Source organism: Lissotriton vulgaris, chromosome 11 (genome assembly GCF_964263255.1).
Source record: "Lissotriton vulgaris chromosome 11, aLisVul1.2, whole genome shotgun sequence".
Lineage (NCBI taxonomy): Eukaryota > Metazoa > Chordata > Amphibia > Caudata > Salamandridae > Lissotriton > Lissotriton vulgaris.
Genome location: NC_141699.1, coordinates 359,496,857 through 359,513,376, shown reverse-complemented (window position 1 = coordinate 359,513,376; position 16,520 = coordinate 359,496,857). Strand labels below are relative to the sequence as shown.

Sequence of the window (16,520 nt, the reverse complement as noted above, 5' to 3'; positions counted from 1 at the left end):
TTCCGGAGGTACCTAAATCAAATTTGGATCAGGATTCGGTGGGCATTGGTTCCAGTCATAAGACACTACCTTACATGGGTTTGGCTATGCCTCTGGGGACACATTTGACAGAAAAACCAAAGAGGAGAATTTGGGATCACGAATTTGTTGATGTTTTCAAACTCTTACATGGGAACATTCAAGCTAAGAAAGGGTCCAAAGAGGAAGAATGGGAGCCTGCTAGACGTCCCAGAGTCCCAAAGAATATTGAAAACTGGACAGCCGCATTTTTAATCTATGCCAGTGTTTACTGTGAGAGACATCAAGACAGGGCCGTGGCCATGTTTAAATACATGGATATTATTCGCAAAGCTCACTTACAATTTGGTGGTTTCGCATGGCTCAGCTATGATGAGGAATTCAGGGCTAGAGTCAGTATGTTTCACGACAAATCTTGGGGGGGGGGGGGGGGGGGGAGGTGGACCAGGAACTTTGGCTTCAGTGGATGTACTCTACTCAACCGCCTGCAACGACGCATACCGCAAGTGGTCTTCCAATTACTTACCGGCCCTTACTGCCTCGCCCCGCCCAGCTTGGGGCGGGGGGCTTGGGTAGAGTGCAACTACCAATTACAGGATCCTGTTGGAACTTTAATCGGGGATCATGCTTCAGGCAGTTTTGTAGGTTCAAACACAAATGTTCACAGTGTGGAGGGAAACATGCCATCATCCAATGTTTTGCCAATCACAGGTTCGGTGACCTAGGGAAATCACCAAGAGGCAGGGGTTCTTTTCCACAGTTTATACCAAAGGGCTCATATGCCAATTAAGTTATCCGTCATTATACCATGGTTAGAAGGGTACCCTGATTCAGACTCTGCCTCTAAACTTTATTGGGGTTTTAAGTTAGGATACCAAGGTCCACGTTACAAAAGATGGTCTGACAATTTGAAATATGCCAAAGAATTGCCGCAAGTGGTTCAGGAAAAGCTAGATGTGGAGTTGAAAGCGGGCAGAACAGCAGGTCCTTTTGGGCAGTGTCCCCTGCAGACATTGATAGTATCCCCGTTGGGTTTAGTTCCTAAAAAAGTGGCTGGTGAATTTAGACTTATTCATCATTTGTCGTGGCCGGAGGGCTGTTCTATTAATGATTTAATTTTCCCTTCAGATTCTTATGTGTCGTATACGTCTGTTGATGATGCCTTACGGATGATATGTGGGGTCGGGTATGGTACTCAGCTGGCAAAGTGTGACATTCAGTCAGCTTTTCGCTTACTACCCATCGCACTGAGCTTCTAGGCATGTTTTTCAATGATGCTTTTTACATCGACAGAGTCCTTCCAATGGGTTGTTCAGTGTTCTGTGCTATGTTTGAACTGTTTAGTGCTTTTTTGCAATGGTGCTTTTCAGAGAGAACTGGTCACAGGCAGATGTGTCACTATTTAGACGTTTTCCTTTTCATTGGTAAGGCACATTCAGACCAGTGTCATAGACTTTTACTCATATTTCAAGAGATGGCTGAGGAGTACGGTGTTCCGCTGACTCCGGAGAAAACAGAAGGCCCATGTACCAAACTTACTTTTTTGGGTATAGAAATTGACACAGAGGAGATGATGGCTCAGTTGCCAGCGGTTAAGGCGATTGAAGTCATATCCTTTTTGTTGGAAATTATTGACAAAGAAAAAAATGGAACTCAGGCAGATAAAACGTTTGTTGGGCTAATTAAACTTCGCTTGCCGGGTGGTCCGTGCGGGCAGAACATTTTGTAGGCATTTGGGGATGGCTATGTCAGGAGCATTCCTCCCGCACCATCGGATTAGACTCACTAAAGCTATCATGATCTGGTTGCACTTTTTGAGTGATTTTAATGGCGCCTCCCTATTTTTCATCGAAGATAAGACTGTTTGGCAGTGTCAGATTTTCTCAGATGCCTCTGAAGCACATGGTTTTGGCCTTTTTTGGGAAGGCCACTGGTGTGCGGAAAAATGGCTTCCTCATTGGCTTATACAAGGTTGTAGTATAGCGTTTCTTGAATTGTTTCCTCTCATGAGGGCCTTGTTCATATGGGGTGAGGAATTTAAAGACAGAAATGTTCTCTTTCATTCTGATAATATGACTGTTGTTGAGCTAATAATTAATCAAAAGGCAAAAGATGTGTGGGTACTGCGTCTTTTGCAGTTTTTTATGTTACAGAGTCTTAGATTAAATTTTTTTAGAGCTAGACATATTCGGGTGTTAATAACTCAATAGCGGATGCACTGTCTCGCTTCAATTGGCAGAAATTCCGCAGCTTGGCACCGGGGGCGGACAGCGTCCAAACTCCAATCCCGCAAAACATCTGGGTGCTGGGGTGTGGAAATTCACAAAATTGATGTACATAAGCGGCGTTCATTTGTCTTTTCCCATTCCCCTCCCTGTACACACCACGAATGTCGTGAGACGTTGACCGCATCACTCCGCCAGTAAAGGCCCATGCCCGCATGTACCTGACAGCCATTTTAGGCACCATGGCCTCTTTGCCCGCTCATTGAAAGCCCCGGCTTCCCTCCTGCGCGCATTTGAACACACCCCCCCCCCCCACTCTCAAATGACCCTCTCCCTCCGCACACCCTGGCTGCCCCCTCCCTCACATGCACAGGTCCGCATGACCCTGTCCTTGGGAGTCATGGCCGCGCCTGACCAACACCTCCTTTCCTTTCATGAATAACCCCTCTGTTGGTAAACCCTCCCTCCGCGATTGACTGTCCACACAGGTCCGAAGCCATCGCCTAAGCCGGGGGATACTGTTTACTGCCCCTTATCGTATGGAGTCACTCCTCTTCAAAGGACCCACTATTGATCCTGGCCTCCCCACCCCCTGGGGTACGATCAGGCGCACACATTCTAAGAATCGGCGGAACACTCAGCTGCGTGATTGCCCCCTCCTCTTATCAGCAGGTTAAGGGCCTCTATTGTGGATATATGTGGGGTAGGATTGACACGAGGATTACAGGGATGTCTTTTCCTTGTTTCACAATGTCGTTATTGTAATAAGGAATGTTTTGTAAGGTATAAAAGGCGATGTCTCAGAGAACTTGTTAGAGCACCTCCCGAAAGACACTGTGTTTCGTGTCCGAAATGACGGGCTCTCCTCATGAGTAATAAATCCTGTTCTTGTGATTCCTGCTTCCAGCGCCCGTCTATTTGGTAATTATTCAGAATGGGAACTAAGAGGCGTCTTGCGCCAGCCGCCTGGGCATCGATAGTAAATTGGGCTCACCTTCCACAGGGGGAATGAGAATCGTTGATTTGGTTGAGAATTTAATAGCCCCTTCTACCAGACGCAGTTACCGGCAGGCCCGGATGGAATTTTTAAGTTATGCTAAGTTACAAGGTCTTGATCAATCTTCAGTGGGTAACAAAGGTTTTCTTTTACAGTTTGTTCTGTATTTAATTAATAAAGGATTGTCACATACAACCATTTTGGGTAAACTAGCTGGTATTTCTTTTTATAGTCAGTTGTGGTGGGGGCAAGATTTGGTTTGGGATGTTTTGCTCAACGTGTGTTGAAGGGTTTGGGGAGGGAACGTTCTATGTCCTTGCCTCTATGCGAACCAGTTACTTTTTTCCTGTTACAGCAACTTTTAGTCCAATTACCAGTTTGCTGCTATGACGGGTGGGAGATTTCGCGTTTCAGACTTTGCATGATTTGGTTGGTTTTTGGCGCTTTTAGAGTTTCTGAATTGCTGGGTGTGCGGGATCAAAGGGGTATTCAGACAGAGGAGGTTCAGGTGCAAGGAGGGAAGCTCAGGATTCTTTTGAGAAGGTCCAAAACTGACCAGCTGGGTAAAGGCACATGGATTCAATTAAACAGTAGTGGTGTACAAGACTGCTGTCCTTTAAGGGAATGGGAGGTATTCACACTTTTGGATGATTTTCAACATGGGGCCATCTTCACTCATCATAATGGGAGCAGGATTACTAGTGCACATTTATTGGCTGTTTGGAGAAAAGCTCCGATATTGTTGGGAAAGGATGCTTTACGTTTTGGTACTCACTCTTTTCGTAGGCAGCTACTGAAGCGTTCAGATTGGGATGACATTAAAAGAATTGGCAGATAGAAGTTGGATTGTTGTACCCGTTATGTGAGGAAATAATAACACAATTATTTTGTTTTACTTAATTCCAAGTTAATTTATTTTTTCTGTCTAGGTGGTGTTAAAAGTCCATTATCAACAAAGAAACGTACGTGGATAGTAGGCCATTCTTTTGTCAAATGGTCAGCCATTTTCGCAGAACAACAGATCTAAGGCAGAGCGCTTGGTTTGCCTAGTAAAAGTCATTAAGTCTTATGGGAAGGGAAAGGTGGTATGAAATGGGAGGATCTATTTTCCATGCTTTCTAGGTTGTCATTGGCAAAAGGTTTTCCAGATTTACTAATTAATCATTTGGGGGAGAAGGATCTTGTGAAATTGTATGGTTTATCACTTTTAAAGAAAATTTAATTGGACTTAGCTCTGATCAAGAATAACTGGATAGGCACAGCACTGGTTTGGACAGAATTTATTTATAGGCACCACCGGAAGGGAGCTCGTACTAACACTGCATTGGAAAGGGCTCGCAGAAAGCTTAATAGAGAAATGAAACTTTTTTGTTTGGCAATGGGCATTAAGATTCTGTCTCATGATTATATCACAGGTGTTAAATATCATCTGTTTCGGGAGGATGGGGTTCACTTGTCCCAAATGGGTCAAGCATACTATTTAATGGAATTGCGAGACTTGTTGGCTGAATTTTGGTCCGAAAATCTTCGGTGCTCTTCTAACCCAGATTAAACTTTGCTTTCTCTGAATCTTTATGGGTGGGGTTTTTTGGGGGTTGGAAAGCTTGATTGGGATTGTACATTTCATGGGATATTTTTGCTGAAAAAGTATTGTTGGGAATTTTTGGGTTTTCTATCAAACGTTTAATGCTTAATGACAATGTGGTGAATTATTCAACAATGTTTATTTCCAGGGGAAACTATTTTTCTGTTACCTGGATTAATAAAGTGACCTTCTATGCTAAGTAAATTATTGGTGTGTGGTTTGTTCTTATTGCGCGATGAGGAGTCTTACCCTGAAACCGGCCCCACGATGCTCGTTTCTGGTCCCGGGAAGACATGGCTTGACAGTTCAGGCTGGTCTGTTCCCATGAGGCACAGGGTCAAGAATGATTTGCATATAGCTGTGTCTAAACTGTGGTGGCGAAGTGAGCTAAAGAAGGACGATGGATTCAACCTAGATCTGTGACTGGGGGTGATGGAGCGAGGTGGTAAAACAAAATTTTGTGCACCCCTCTCGAAATCAATGTTCCATAACGTTAATATTTATTAATGGCATACTAATCTTGCCTGCATGATGCAGTAAAATTAACTAATTTGTGTTGCAATTGTGATGTGAAATAATGCATAGCTTAAATATATATATAATGCAGTTTAAATATGCTTATTGTACACGTTTTTGTGCCAGAAAATCGTCGGATATGTAAGTTTAAAGCGCATTTATGTGGCTTATTTGCTAGATAACAACTAATGGGGAAACATTAGTAGGGTGGGAGGTAAACAGAAGGGCTTAAGTTCCATATTTAACATGAATTTGTGTTTGTTTCTACGATAGTTCCAAAAGTGGCCTCTGAGACCCACTGAGAAAATGGCCGTTCTGATGAACTACGAGCTAATGTTAGACTGCGCATGTGCATCCAAAGCCTGCAAGCGCGAATGAGCTGCCTGTGCTCAGATGGGAAGTTCATGGCTACCTTGCCCCAGATCCTAGGATGAGTGCCAAACATGGACGTTCAAATGTTCTGATCCTGGGAAAAAGTCCTAAGTTGCAAGTGAAGGAAGTGACTAGGCCACGGACTGTCCTGAACAAAGTCCCTTTATTTTTCTGCTGATTCATTGTGAAAATGATGCTGTAATGATGAGGACGCTCATCTACCCCAAATTTGTCCAATCAGAACCCGAATTGGTGATGTTAGATACTTTTTAGATAGATTAAGTTAGGAAATTAGTGTATAAAAACCCCCGATTTTGCTTAGAGGCATCGCTCCTTTCGATTTCCTCTGGAGATGCTGCCGGACTGAAGATTGATTCCTGGATGTAAGAACTTTTCTAAATCTTTGTTTTCTTTGCAGGACTGTTAGGATAAGATGATGGAGATAGCTAGGGATGTTAGGAGAGAATGAAATTGGAACTGTCCTTTGCTAAACTTAACATTAATTTCTGAAATAAATGTCTATTTTCTGAGCTCTTACATAAATTATCATTTTTTAACTAAAATTAAAGATTTTTACTGAATAAAGAATTAATAAATGCCTAAATGTCAGACATACTAAAGTTTGCTTTGAATAAAAATTAAATAAATGGAGAATTAAAAGCTGGTCTTGTATTTTCCTACGCCTGATTTTCGTTCCAGCAGATCCATTGCCACTATGGTGGTGTGTCTGAATAAAATGGTGTTTAATGAAAACCATGGTAAATCGTTTTAAACTATAAGTGTAAATAATAAATAGTTAATTAGATCTAGACACCCCGCCAATGTTATAGTAGGACTCTTGATTCTTTCACCAAATCCCTGAAGTTGAGTTAGAATTTATTTTTGGAGTACCGCTGTCGCAGGGGCGAGTGTCTGAAAAGTTTCAGCACTCCGTCCATCATCTCCTTGTGGATGCTTTAACTGTAAACACAACACTACAGATCTCTGAATTTATCACGAGAAAAAAATGCTTATGTAATTTTTGTTAATATTAAAGGTTGGTGGTGTTTCTATCTGAAATAGCTCCAGAAAATAACTTGCGTAAAAGATTATTGGAAAGTGCATCTAATAATACCCAGATTACAAAACATGTCATATGTACGATTCCTTATGTTAACAAAAAGGTACCTCAATACGAGCGGGGGGGGGGGGGGGGCTATCGGCATTACACCAGCTTCTGTGCTCGTCAGGGACAGTCACATGTGAGAACACTGCCAGCAAACATGACACACGCAATTATAAGAATAAAACTGCAATGTACCCTCCCCATCTTCTATAGGGCCCCCAGATAACTGTACTGTAAAAGACTGTCCTCAAGCATTAGGCGCTTCCCAGTCTTTTGGAATCAGGTTTCTCTGTGCTAGCCAGCCCCGTGCATTCATCGTCTCTATCCCAACCTCTAGTCCGGCAGCTTCTTCCTATCAAAGTATGGCCTGGAGTCAGACTTCTGTTCTTCCGGAGAAACTGTCAAGTCCTGAGTATCCCAATGCCAATGTACTTCTATTCAACTCGCACCATGTACTTGTCTCTTGGTCCCGTGGTGCCCCCACTCCAAGGTCTCTGCAAAAATCATCCCCAGCTTTCGCACGGGTATCTGCGAATCCCTCCCCTAAACCTTAGTGGTTCTTTCCCACTCCCGGCCCCGTACCTGAATAAGACTCCGAGTTTGCACCTCGCCCTCTTTTCTTCCTGTCTACCATTTTCAAAATTTGTGCGGGCTTCAGCTACGCAAGCGCAGAAGGAAGGATGTACTACGAAGGCGTGTTAACGGTCCGTCGTATGAACACACAGAATATGCGCATGCGTGCTCGTAAGGTGGAAAGCTTACTACGGCCATCTTTGTTCGTCCTACAACTGACACGCAGCAGTGACAGAGTTATGGAAAGAGAGAAGAGACCAACACAGTAGTGTAAACAAAATGTGTTGCGCTTGCGCATGACAGAAGTGGTGGTTTGCCATTACCCTACTCTTGAATTATCTGGTCCTGAGCTCCGATGTACCGGCAAGCAGCGGGTTTAGAATCGCAGCATGCTTACGTTTTTCAGGAAAAAATGGCTCATATATGCGCACCTACTTTTTCATGGTTTTATCAAGCAGCATCTGAACTAAGCATCATCGGTTTCCCGATCCCGGCAGTTGGCTCTCCTAAGCTTTTCTATTCGGACCAAACACTGCATTTAAAATGGTGCAATTGAAATCACATTTTAAGATAATTTAAAATATACTTGGCTAAATGTTGTGATTTATAGTGTTACAACACTAAATTAGAAGACAATCGATGGAGTTGGTACATTTGAGGAAGCCGGTGTGGAGCGGGACTGACTAGCTGAGGCTTGTTTAGATAATTCACTGATGTAATCGGGTAGGGAATTCAGGGTGCTAGCTTTGTGTTTTCGAAAATCCGCAAGTAAGTGTAAACAGTAATATTTGAAAAACAAGGAGAGTAGGACACGTGATTTTCAACTCATCGGCACCGTGTGGTTAAGTTTCAAAATGATGCATCTAAAGCGTAAGAAAGAGGAAGTGAGATTGTATAAACTATAGGGAGGGTTAGAACTGGGAGTGAGCCGTGAAAGCGACAACTAAAGGCCACATTTGTCACATTGCATGCTCAAAGCGACCTACAGTGTTGGGGTAGATGTGCCATGGATGAGGTCGTGTGTCATAAAACATACCTCATCCGCAGAACCCCCACCTCAATACTATTCCTTCCTCGTGAATGACAGTAGCTCTGCTCATCCCAGACTGCGGTCTGTCCTGAGACTAACTTTCCCTTCACAAATCATGGCCCTGATGGTGCACCTCTGTGATGTCACTAACGGAGTCACTATTGTGGCCGTGCTGTGTGTGGCTTGAGGTTACGAGCAGCCAAGACACTCAGTAATCACAGAGCGGGCCAGACTCCGCATCAGCTAGGTAAGGTCGAATTTTATCTCATTTTCGCAAATTACAATTTTTCAGTGTTTTCAAAGGAAATTAAAGCCCGCACTCCTTTCATTGTCATCCTAGATTTTAGTTATGATTGTCGGGTGACAGGAAACGGCACTCTGTCGCTAGGCTGCTGTTCAACAACCTTTATCTCACAACTTAAATACTTTGAAACTTTGTGATGTACTATTTTACAGAGGTCACGTTACAATAGGGATCACTGTGAGGTCCAGAGACTGTGATTGGAACGAAATGCAGGGCAATAATTCTTTAACTTTTTAGAGTCATACCTCATCCTAGACTCTTTAGAGATATTTAAGTATCAGTCCAGTAGCCAATAATAGTAGAGTGGAACTGCCTGGACAGCTTAAGGAATGCTCCAGTTACCAGTATTCATTGTCCTGAGGCTGTTGAGCATCCTCATCACAATCATTACTTATGAGGTGAACTCCGCTCACTACAGGAACAAAAACCAGGAAACACTCTGAGACCAGAACCTCTAGGGTTTGGAGGGAGGTCAGTAACGACTGACTAGGCGGCTACGGAATAAGGATGATGATTTCCAGTAGGTGACTGTAGCATCATCCCTACATCCTCATTCAAGTTATTACTTAGGGGTAATGTCAAAGCTAATCTGGCCAAAGAGATAAGAAAGCTAAATCCTAGATTCCCATGACCTTGAAATCCTCCTACAGGTTCTCTATAGGCTCTAATCGTGCCTACTGAGCTCGAAAAGTTGCAACTAGTAAGCCCTTGTTGAAACTAACAGAAATTGTACTACCACACCAATCTCACAATTTATAGAAGAACTGAGTCTTTCCAGGTACCATTTCTGGAAATATTTCTAATGTCTAGAAAATGCTGATAGAGGGGCGTCTAGACTGCTAAATTACAGCTGCTAAATGTTCTGGTACTTGTTTAGCTATCTGTTTCAACTTCCAAACCAAAAGATTAAAGTACCCTGGAAGAAGAGATCCCTGGTTCTCTAGGGGAAAAAGAAAAGAATGTTCCAGGGAAGCAAGTGAGACATTGACAGGAGGGGAGGGGTGATCTCCTTGTCCAATAAGGAACTACCACCACTAACTGCTGCTTCTGCCATCTCCCTCTGAATCAGTAGCAGTCTGGGGATTAGAGAGAAGGGAGAAAATGCATAGAGGCGCTTCTGAGGCCAATGAGTTACTAGTGCATCTACCCCCCCAACCCCCACTGTTCTTTGAGTTGGAAACTGTGCACAAGGCCTCTAGATGTGCTTTGTTAAGAGATGCAAACTGATCCAATCCTGTATCTCCGAATTCGTGACGTAACTCCATGATTGTCCTTTTTTATAGACACGGATCCCTAGATGTTCTTAATTTTGACGCAAGGAATCCACTTTGACATTGTCCTTTCCCTTTATATACTTGGCCAACAATGGCAGCAGCAACTTCTCAGCACAAGATTCATACTTCACTGCTACCAAATTCAAGAAAGATCCTTTCAATACTCCTTGTCTGTTATTGTAAGCTATTGCCACCCGATTGTCCATCTCAGTTGTGAACATGATGGTGATTTAGAATGCCCTGAAATGTCTTTAGAGCTTTCCAGTCACTGAAAGCTCCCTCCAGTTCGAAGACTGCAGTTTCTCCATCATAGTTCATCTCTCTTGAGCTTTGTGAGTTTCCAGGTTGCTTCCCATCTTGCTAGTCTGGCATCCTTTGGCCAAAGATGGGGAGGATTTGGTTTCAGCAGAAACCCCTTGTTCAAGAAAGACTTCCTGAACCTCAGCAGAAACTGTGATGAAATTTGTTTTGTTACTGGAATTTTCTTTTCATACTCCGTCGACAATGGCATCTAGAACTTTAGAAGATAAGCTACTAAAGGCCATATGTAGTTTTGCCCAAGGAAGTAGAAAAACACAAGAAGCCAGGTGTCCATGAACTTTCTTCCTCAGTCTTGCTTTTTCTTGTCTCAGCAAATGTCTTAAATTCTGTGTCATTCTCTCACCTTTGCTTTATGGAACAAAGACCATACCATTCCTTTGATTGTGTCGAACAGAGCTTCTACAAAAATTCTTGAGATGGGAGTAGTTGACACTTTGTATAGTTCAGAACAAGAGCATGGGCTTTCAGGTAGTTCTCCATGATTTGCACTCCCTTTATAGATTCTTCCTTTTGTTTTGGCTACCAAAAGCTAGTCGCTCAGATACAGGAATATTTTTAGACCTTGAAGATGTAGTGAAGCTACAAGAGGAGCCATCATTTTTGTAACGACTCTCTGGGCAGATTTGATCCAAATGGCAACAGCTGGAGGAAATAAGGAGCCCTGAAAATGCAGATTCGTAGATATTTTTGAAATGGGGATATGAAAGTATGTTTCCATTAGATCAGTTGTCATCATGAAATACCCTGAAGAAATCGTAGCAATTATCTTTTGAATTGTCTCCATTTTGTTAATTATATTCTTTATCCACTTGTTCAAATTCTTTAAGTCTGTCGCAAGACTAAAGCCTCCGGCCACTTTTGGACTAGAAAAATTCTCAAGTAGGACCATTTCCCTTGTTGATCTTTCAGAACCTCTGTTATAGCTTTCTTGCTGAGTAATGATCTTAGTGATTTTTAACTTCTGTATGCAGAAAGGATTTCAAATATTAATGGTCCCAGTCTCTGGAGGAACTTTATTTTGTAGCCCTTCTCTAGTTCTTGCAACTAGGAAGTTTACAGTCCTTCCTCCAACTGGCCAGCCTAACCCATTTTGGCAGAGTCAGGACCTCGGTAATTTCCCCCCATAAACATTTGCCCTTATTCTCCGACCGAGATTGAAAAGACTTTACTTTCTGCCTTTTTCCTTGATTATATTGTCTATGAGATTTTTCCAAAGGATGTCTTTGATTTGCACCACCCATAGGAAGAGGAGACAGATGTCTGAGACCTTCCTTGCCTAAAAGATGACAATCGTTTCTTTTTAAAATTCTGTGAAGCTTTTCATCCAACTCTCTGCTACACAGCTTTGCACCTTAAAAAGGCATGCGTAGCACTTCATTTTTCTGTGCAAAAACCAAATGCCAGTCTCTTCTTACTACTATATTTGCTCCTTACAAGGCTGCTGCTCTAATTACACCAAATGCTATATTCAACAGAAATTCAGCCTGCTTTTCGAGATTTTTAACAAAAGGAGAACACCTTCCCTTGTACCACCTTCAGTAGCTCCATAAACTCCGAAAGCATTGATTTGACTGGTGTATGCCCCATAGATTCCAGCTCTCATTGCAAGATTAACCCCTGCATATGCTTTCTTTACAGCTGAGTCTGCCTTGTGAACGAGTAGTCCGTATGTCTGGATTTTCTGTGATGCTTCCCCATTTTCAAACAGCAATCAGGAAAAATGAATAACTAACAATGCTAATAAAGAGTTCAAAGAATGTTGCACCTCAAAATTAGTCTTGTATTGCAAATCTGTCTTAGCCCTTTTCCCCTAAAGAAAAACCACTTAGTTTCTGCAAGCTCATAAATCTCAAGAATAGAGCACACTAGAAATGAAAGCAGGAGCATATGCGCTAAAACTCACTCTACCAGGCATGCTATGTTTGGAGACACTGATTACAGATGCGCATGAGTGGCTCAGACTACCCCAGAGCCTGTAACCGCAGCTGTTATCAAGGAACCAGATCTAGGCCAACTAAAAGAGGTAGTGAAAGCACACTGCTTACACGTTTCAACACTATTACCTCTTTGCATCTTGGTCGATGTAGTACAAAATCTCGTGCTCAGTTCTAAGTTCATCAAAATATTAATCATCTATTGCCGTATCTTTAGGTCGTATCTCTAGACACATGTTTCTGGATTCCTCCGTCATCAGTGGAGAAAATATTTTGGGGTTGCTGGACATGCTGCCACTGGATTCAGGCTAGCCTGGCTGATGAGGGGTGTTACCCTGAAACCATTCCCAGGATGCTTGTTTCTGGTCTAGGGAAGACCTGGCTTGGCAGTTTGGGCTGGACTGTTCTCATGAGGAACAGGGTCAAGACTGATGTGCATATGGCTGGGTATGAACTTGGGAGGCGAATTGAGATAAAGAACCATGATGGATTCAACCCATATCTGTGACTGTGGGTGAGTGTCTGAAAAGTTTCAGCAATCCGTCCATCATCTTCTTGTGTTTGCTTTGTTTGCCCTAAGTTGGCAGGGTATGCCCAGACATGGGTTTCTTGCTCACTTTGCCATTGGAATCAAGCTAGTCTGGCTTATGAGCAGTGTTACCCTGAAACTGGCCCCAGGATGCTTGTTTCCCGTCCAGGGAAGTCCTGGCTTGACGGTTCGGGCTGGACTGTTCCCATGAGGAACAGGGTTGAGTGATTTGCGTATGGCTGGGTCTAAACTGGGGTGGTGAAGTGAGCTAAAGAACGATAATGGATTCACCCCAGATCTGTGACTGGGGGGGGGAGTCTGAAAAGTTCCAGCACTCTGTCCATCATATCCTTGTGTTTGCTTTGTTAGACGTAAATTTCTCAGGGACAATCACACTCTGGGCTCGCTGGAGCTCCAAAACTTGTCAGCTTAGCGGCTCGTAGGCGCCTTTTTAAACAGTGAAAAGGAGGTAAGGGCAGACTGCTTACACGTCTCAGCACCATTGCTCCTTTGCATCTCGGTTGATCTAGTACAATATTTTGCGCTCAGTTCAAAATTAATCAAAGCATTATTCAACTATTGCTGCATCTTTATGTCATACCTCTAAACATGTGTTTCTGGATTCCTCTGTCATCAGTAGAGAAAATATTTTGGGGTTGCTGGACATGCTGCCACACAATTTTCTCAGTCAAAATCCCACTCCGGGCACGCAGGGGCTCCAAAGCTCATCAGCGTGTGTCACCTTTCGGTTACAAGAATGGAAGGAGCCAAGACTAGAGGGCGACTGTTTCTCTAATTTATTGGGGTTATAGTTTGTAAAACACCAACACAAAGTCCGTGATGTGATATACAAGAGCAGTCGCAAGGTCGTTGTCCTCGGGACACTTCCTGGGGTACTTCCTGGGGCACGTCTTGGGTCAAGGTCCGGGAGTCTCCAGCACATGAAAAGGAAAAGAAGAATATGTGGCTTTTAGAGTCGTGCTCCGACTTACTAAAATGCTCGGAAACAGGGAGGGGGTGAGGGAGAAAGGAACAACCACCACCACATTCAGTGCTCTGTGTTTGACTCGGCTAAACAAAGTGCCCCGGTGATAACTCGGTTTCCTATCCCGACCCCCCTTTCTTGAAATTTAATAAAGAACCCAAACGAGCACGCACCTGGGAGAGCCACGCGTCCTCCTTCGCGTGGCTGGGCGATACACGGTGTCGTTGGCCTCCTGGCTTTACAGCTACCTCCGTCCACTCCTCCTCGGGTATCGGTCCGGCACCTTCTCTGCTCCTGGTGTCGTCCACGTCCAAGGATTCCGCCTTCCCGGTACTCCCCGTTCTCCTGGTCGCGTGGTCCTCCTGGCGTTTCAGTTCTTCCTCCCACGACGGACAACCAGCGTCTTCCTGGTCTCCTCTCATATGGTAAGAGGACGTTCCTGATAGGCCCGCAAAGTCAGGTGGTCCAGATGCGAAGCCGTCCTCTCGAGCACACAGGCTGTCCTTAAAGGGCCCGTAGTAATCCGCCTGTTGAGGAGACGGACAATCAGGTAGCCCTGCCGGGGCTGAGCACGGGACCCCCTGACAAACCCCTCCCCCAGACTTTTCCCGTTCGGGGGAAAGTGGATAGCGAGACAAATAGTCAGCATTCGTTTGAGCCGTACCCTGTCGGTGACAAACTTCAAAGTCATACGGTTGCAGAGACAAAAACCAACGAAGAATGCGCTCATTTCGTCCCTTGTTTCGCTGGAGCCACTGTAAAGGGGCATGGTCAGAGTACAGTGTAAAGCGCCTACCGTCCAGATAATAATGAAGCTTTTCAATGCTCCACTTGACAGCAAGGCACTCCTTCTCAATGGTGGGATACACCGATTCTCTGGGGAAAAGTTTCCTGCTCAAATACAGTATCGGGCGCTCCCTACCATCCTGATCTAATTGAGACAATACAGCCCCCAGACCCACCCCAGAAGCATCTGTTTGCAAATAGAAGGGTTTGTCGAAGTCAGGAGTGATTAAGACTGGAGCTGAGGAAAGAACATCCTTCAATGCCCGAAAAGCTGCCTGAGCCTGAGAGGAAGGTTGCTTGAATGGAACAGAAGAGGCAGTCTTTTTCAACATATCGGTCAAAGGAGCAGACATTGTGGCAAAATGAGGTATAAACCGTCTGTAGTAACCAACTAACCCAAGGAAAGCTCGGAGGTCACGTCTATTACGAGGAAATTCCTGTTGTTGGATGGCTTTAACCTTTTCTTGTTGAGGAAACAACTGGCCGTTACCTAGCATGTAACCAAGGTACTTCACTTGGGAAAAGGCAAAGCGTGACTTTTTGGCATTAATATGGAGCCCTGCCTTTTCTAAAGCCATTAGGATTTGACTCAAGTGTTGTAAATGAGTCTGCCAATCAGGACTATGGATAACGATGTCATCAATGTATGCAGCCGCAAAATGTCCATAGGGGGCCAATACTGTGTCCATAAGACGTTGGAACGTAGCAGGGGCCCCATGAAGTCCAAAGGGTAAGACAGTGAAATGAAAGAGACCATCAGGGGTGGTGAACGCTGTCTTTTCCTGATCTTTAGGAGAAAGAGGCACCTGCCAATAACCTTTGGTGAGGTCAATAGTTGTTATGTATTGAGCCTCCCCAAGGCGCTCTATCAATTCATCTACCCTAGGCAATGGATACCCGTCTTGTTTGGACACCTTGTTCACTGCCCTAAAGTCAATGCAAAACCTCTTGCTTCCGTCAGGCTTTGGCACCAAAACCACTGGGGAAGACCAGTTACTTTTGGAGGGTACAATGATCCCGGCTTCCAACATTTTCTGTACCTCCTCTTTTATCACTGATCTCCTTGCTTCGGGGACCCTATAGGGTTTCTGTTTTACTACTACCCCCGGGGCTGTCGGAATATGGTGTTCAGCCAAAGTGGTTCTACCTGGCTGATCCGAGAATATAGCCTGGTGTTTTAGCATTAACTCCTGCAATCCTTTTTTCTTAGACTCAGTAAGGTCAGGATTTACCACTGCATGTTCGATGGTATGAACAGGTGGGGTTGCGAGGGATACAGTCACATGAGATTTAGGCGGGGCACCTAACCACTTTTTCAACAGATTAATGTGGTAAATCTGTGTTCGGGAAGGAGATATCTGCAACTTATACGTTGTCCTGCCTATTTTCTTCATTATCTGAAAAGGTCCTTGCCATTCCTTCCTAAGTTTGTGAGTTGATGTAGGAAGCAGGACCAAAACCCAGTCTCCAACGTCCAACTCTCTCCACTTTTTGCCTTTATCATAAAAGGTCTTTTGTTTGTCTTGCGCTTTTTCTAGAGTTTCATAAGACAGAGTCCTCAACTTGTGCAACCGGGACTTCAACTGCTGGGAGTAATCCAACAACTCTTCAGCGTCTTTAGAGCTAGTTTTTTCCCAACTGTCCCTGGTTATTTCGAGCAACGTACGGGGTTTCCTGCCAAACAGTAACTCGAAGGGGGTGGTCCCTAAACTACTTTGGTACTGGCTTCTTAACACATATAAAGCCAATGGTAGAAGTTGGTCCCACTGTTTACCATCTCCGGTCAAAAGCTTTTTCAGAGTGGTTTTGATTAACCCATTGTAGCGTTCTACCAGACCATCGGTTTGTGGGTGGTATACCGATGTACGAAGATGTTTGATATTGAGGATAGTACAGACCTGTTTCATGAGGCGAGACACGAATGGTGTCCCCTGGTCTGTTAGAAGTTCTTTAGGAAACCCCATCC

The 16,520-nt window shown here is 44.0% G+C and overlaps 2 protein-coding genes across 2 annotated transcripts in view; one reads left to right on the top strand and one right to left on the bottom strand.

The window, feature by feature from the left end:
- NCAPH (non-SMC condensin I complex subunit H) overlaps positions 1–7,530 on the bottom strand; it is a 379,053-nt gene extending 371,523 nt beyond the window's left edge. Inside the window, exon 1 of the mRNA XM_086943336.1 lies at positions 7,401–7,530. Within this exon, the coding sequence (XP_086799462.1) occupies positions 7,401–7,452 (52 nt within the window). The 5' untranslated portion in view covers positions 7,453–7,530. The remainder of the gene's footprint in view (positions 1–7,400) is intronic.
- Positions 7,531–8,316: 786 nt separating this feature from the next.
- The window catches only part of ITPRIPL1 (ITPRIP like 1), a 62,726-nt gene continuing 54,522 nt past the window's right edge, over positions 8,317–16,520 (top strand). Inside the window, exon 1 of the mRNA XM_086944752.1 lies at positions 8,317–8,668. The gene's annotated coding sequence lies outside the window, so the exon portion shown is untranslated. The remainder of the gene's footprint in view (positions 8,669–16,520) is intronic.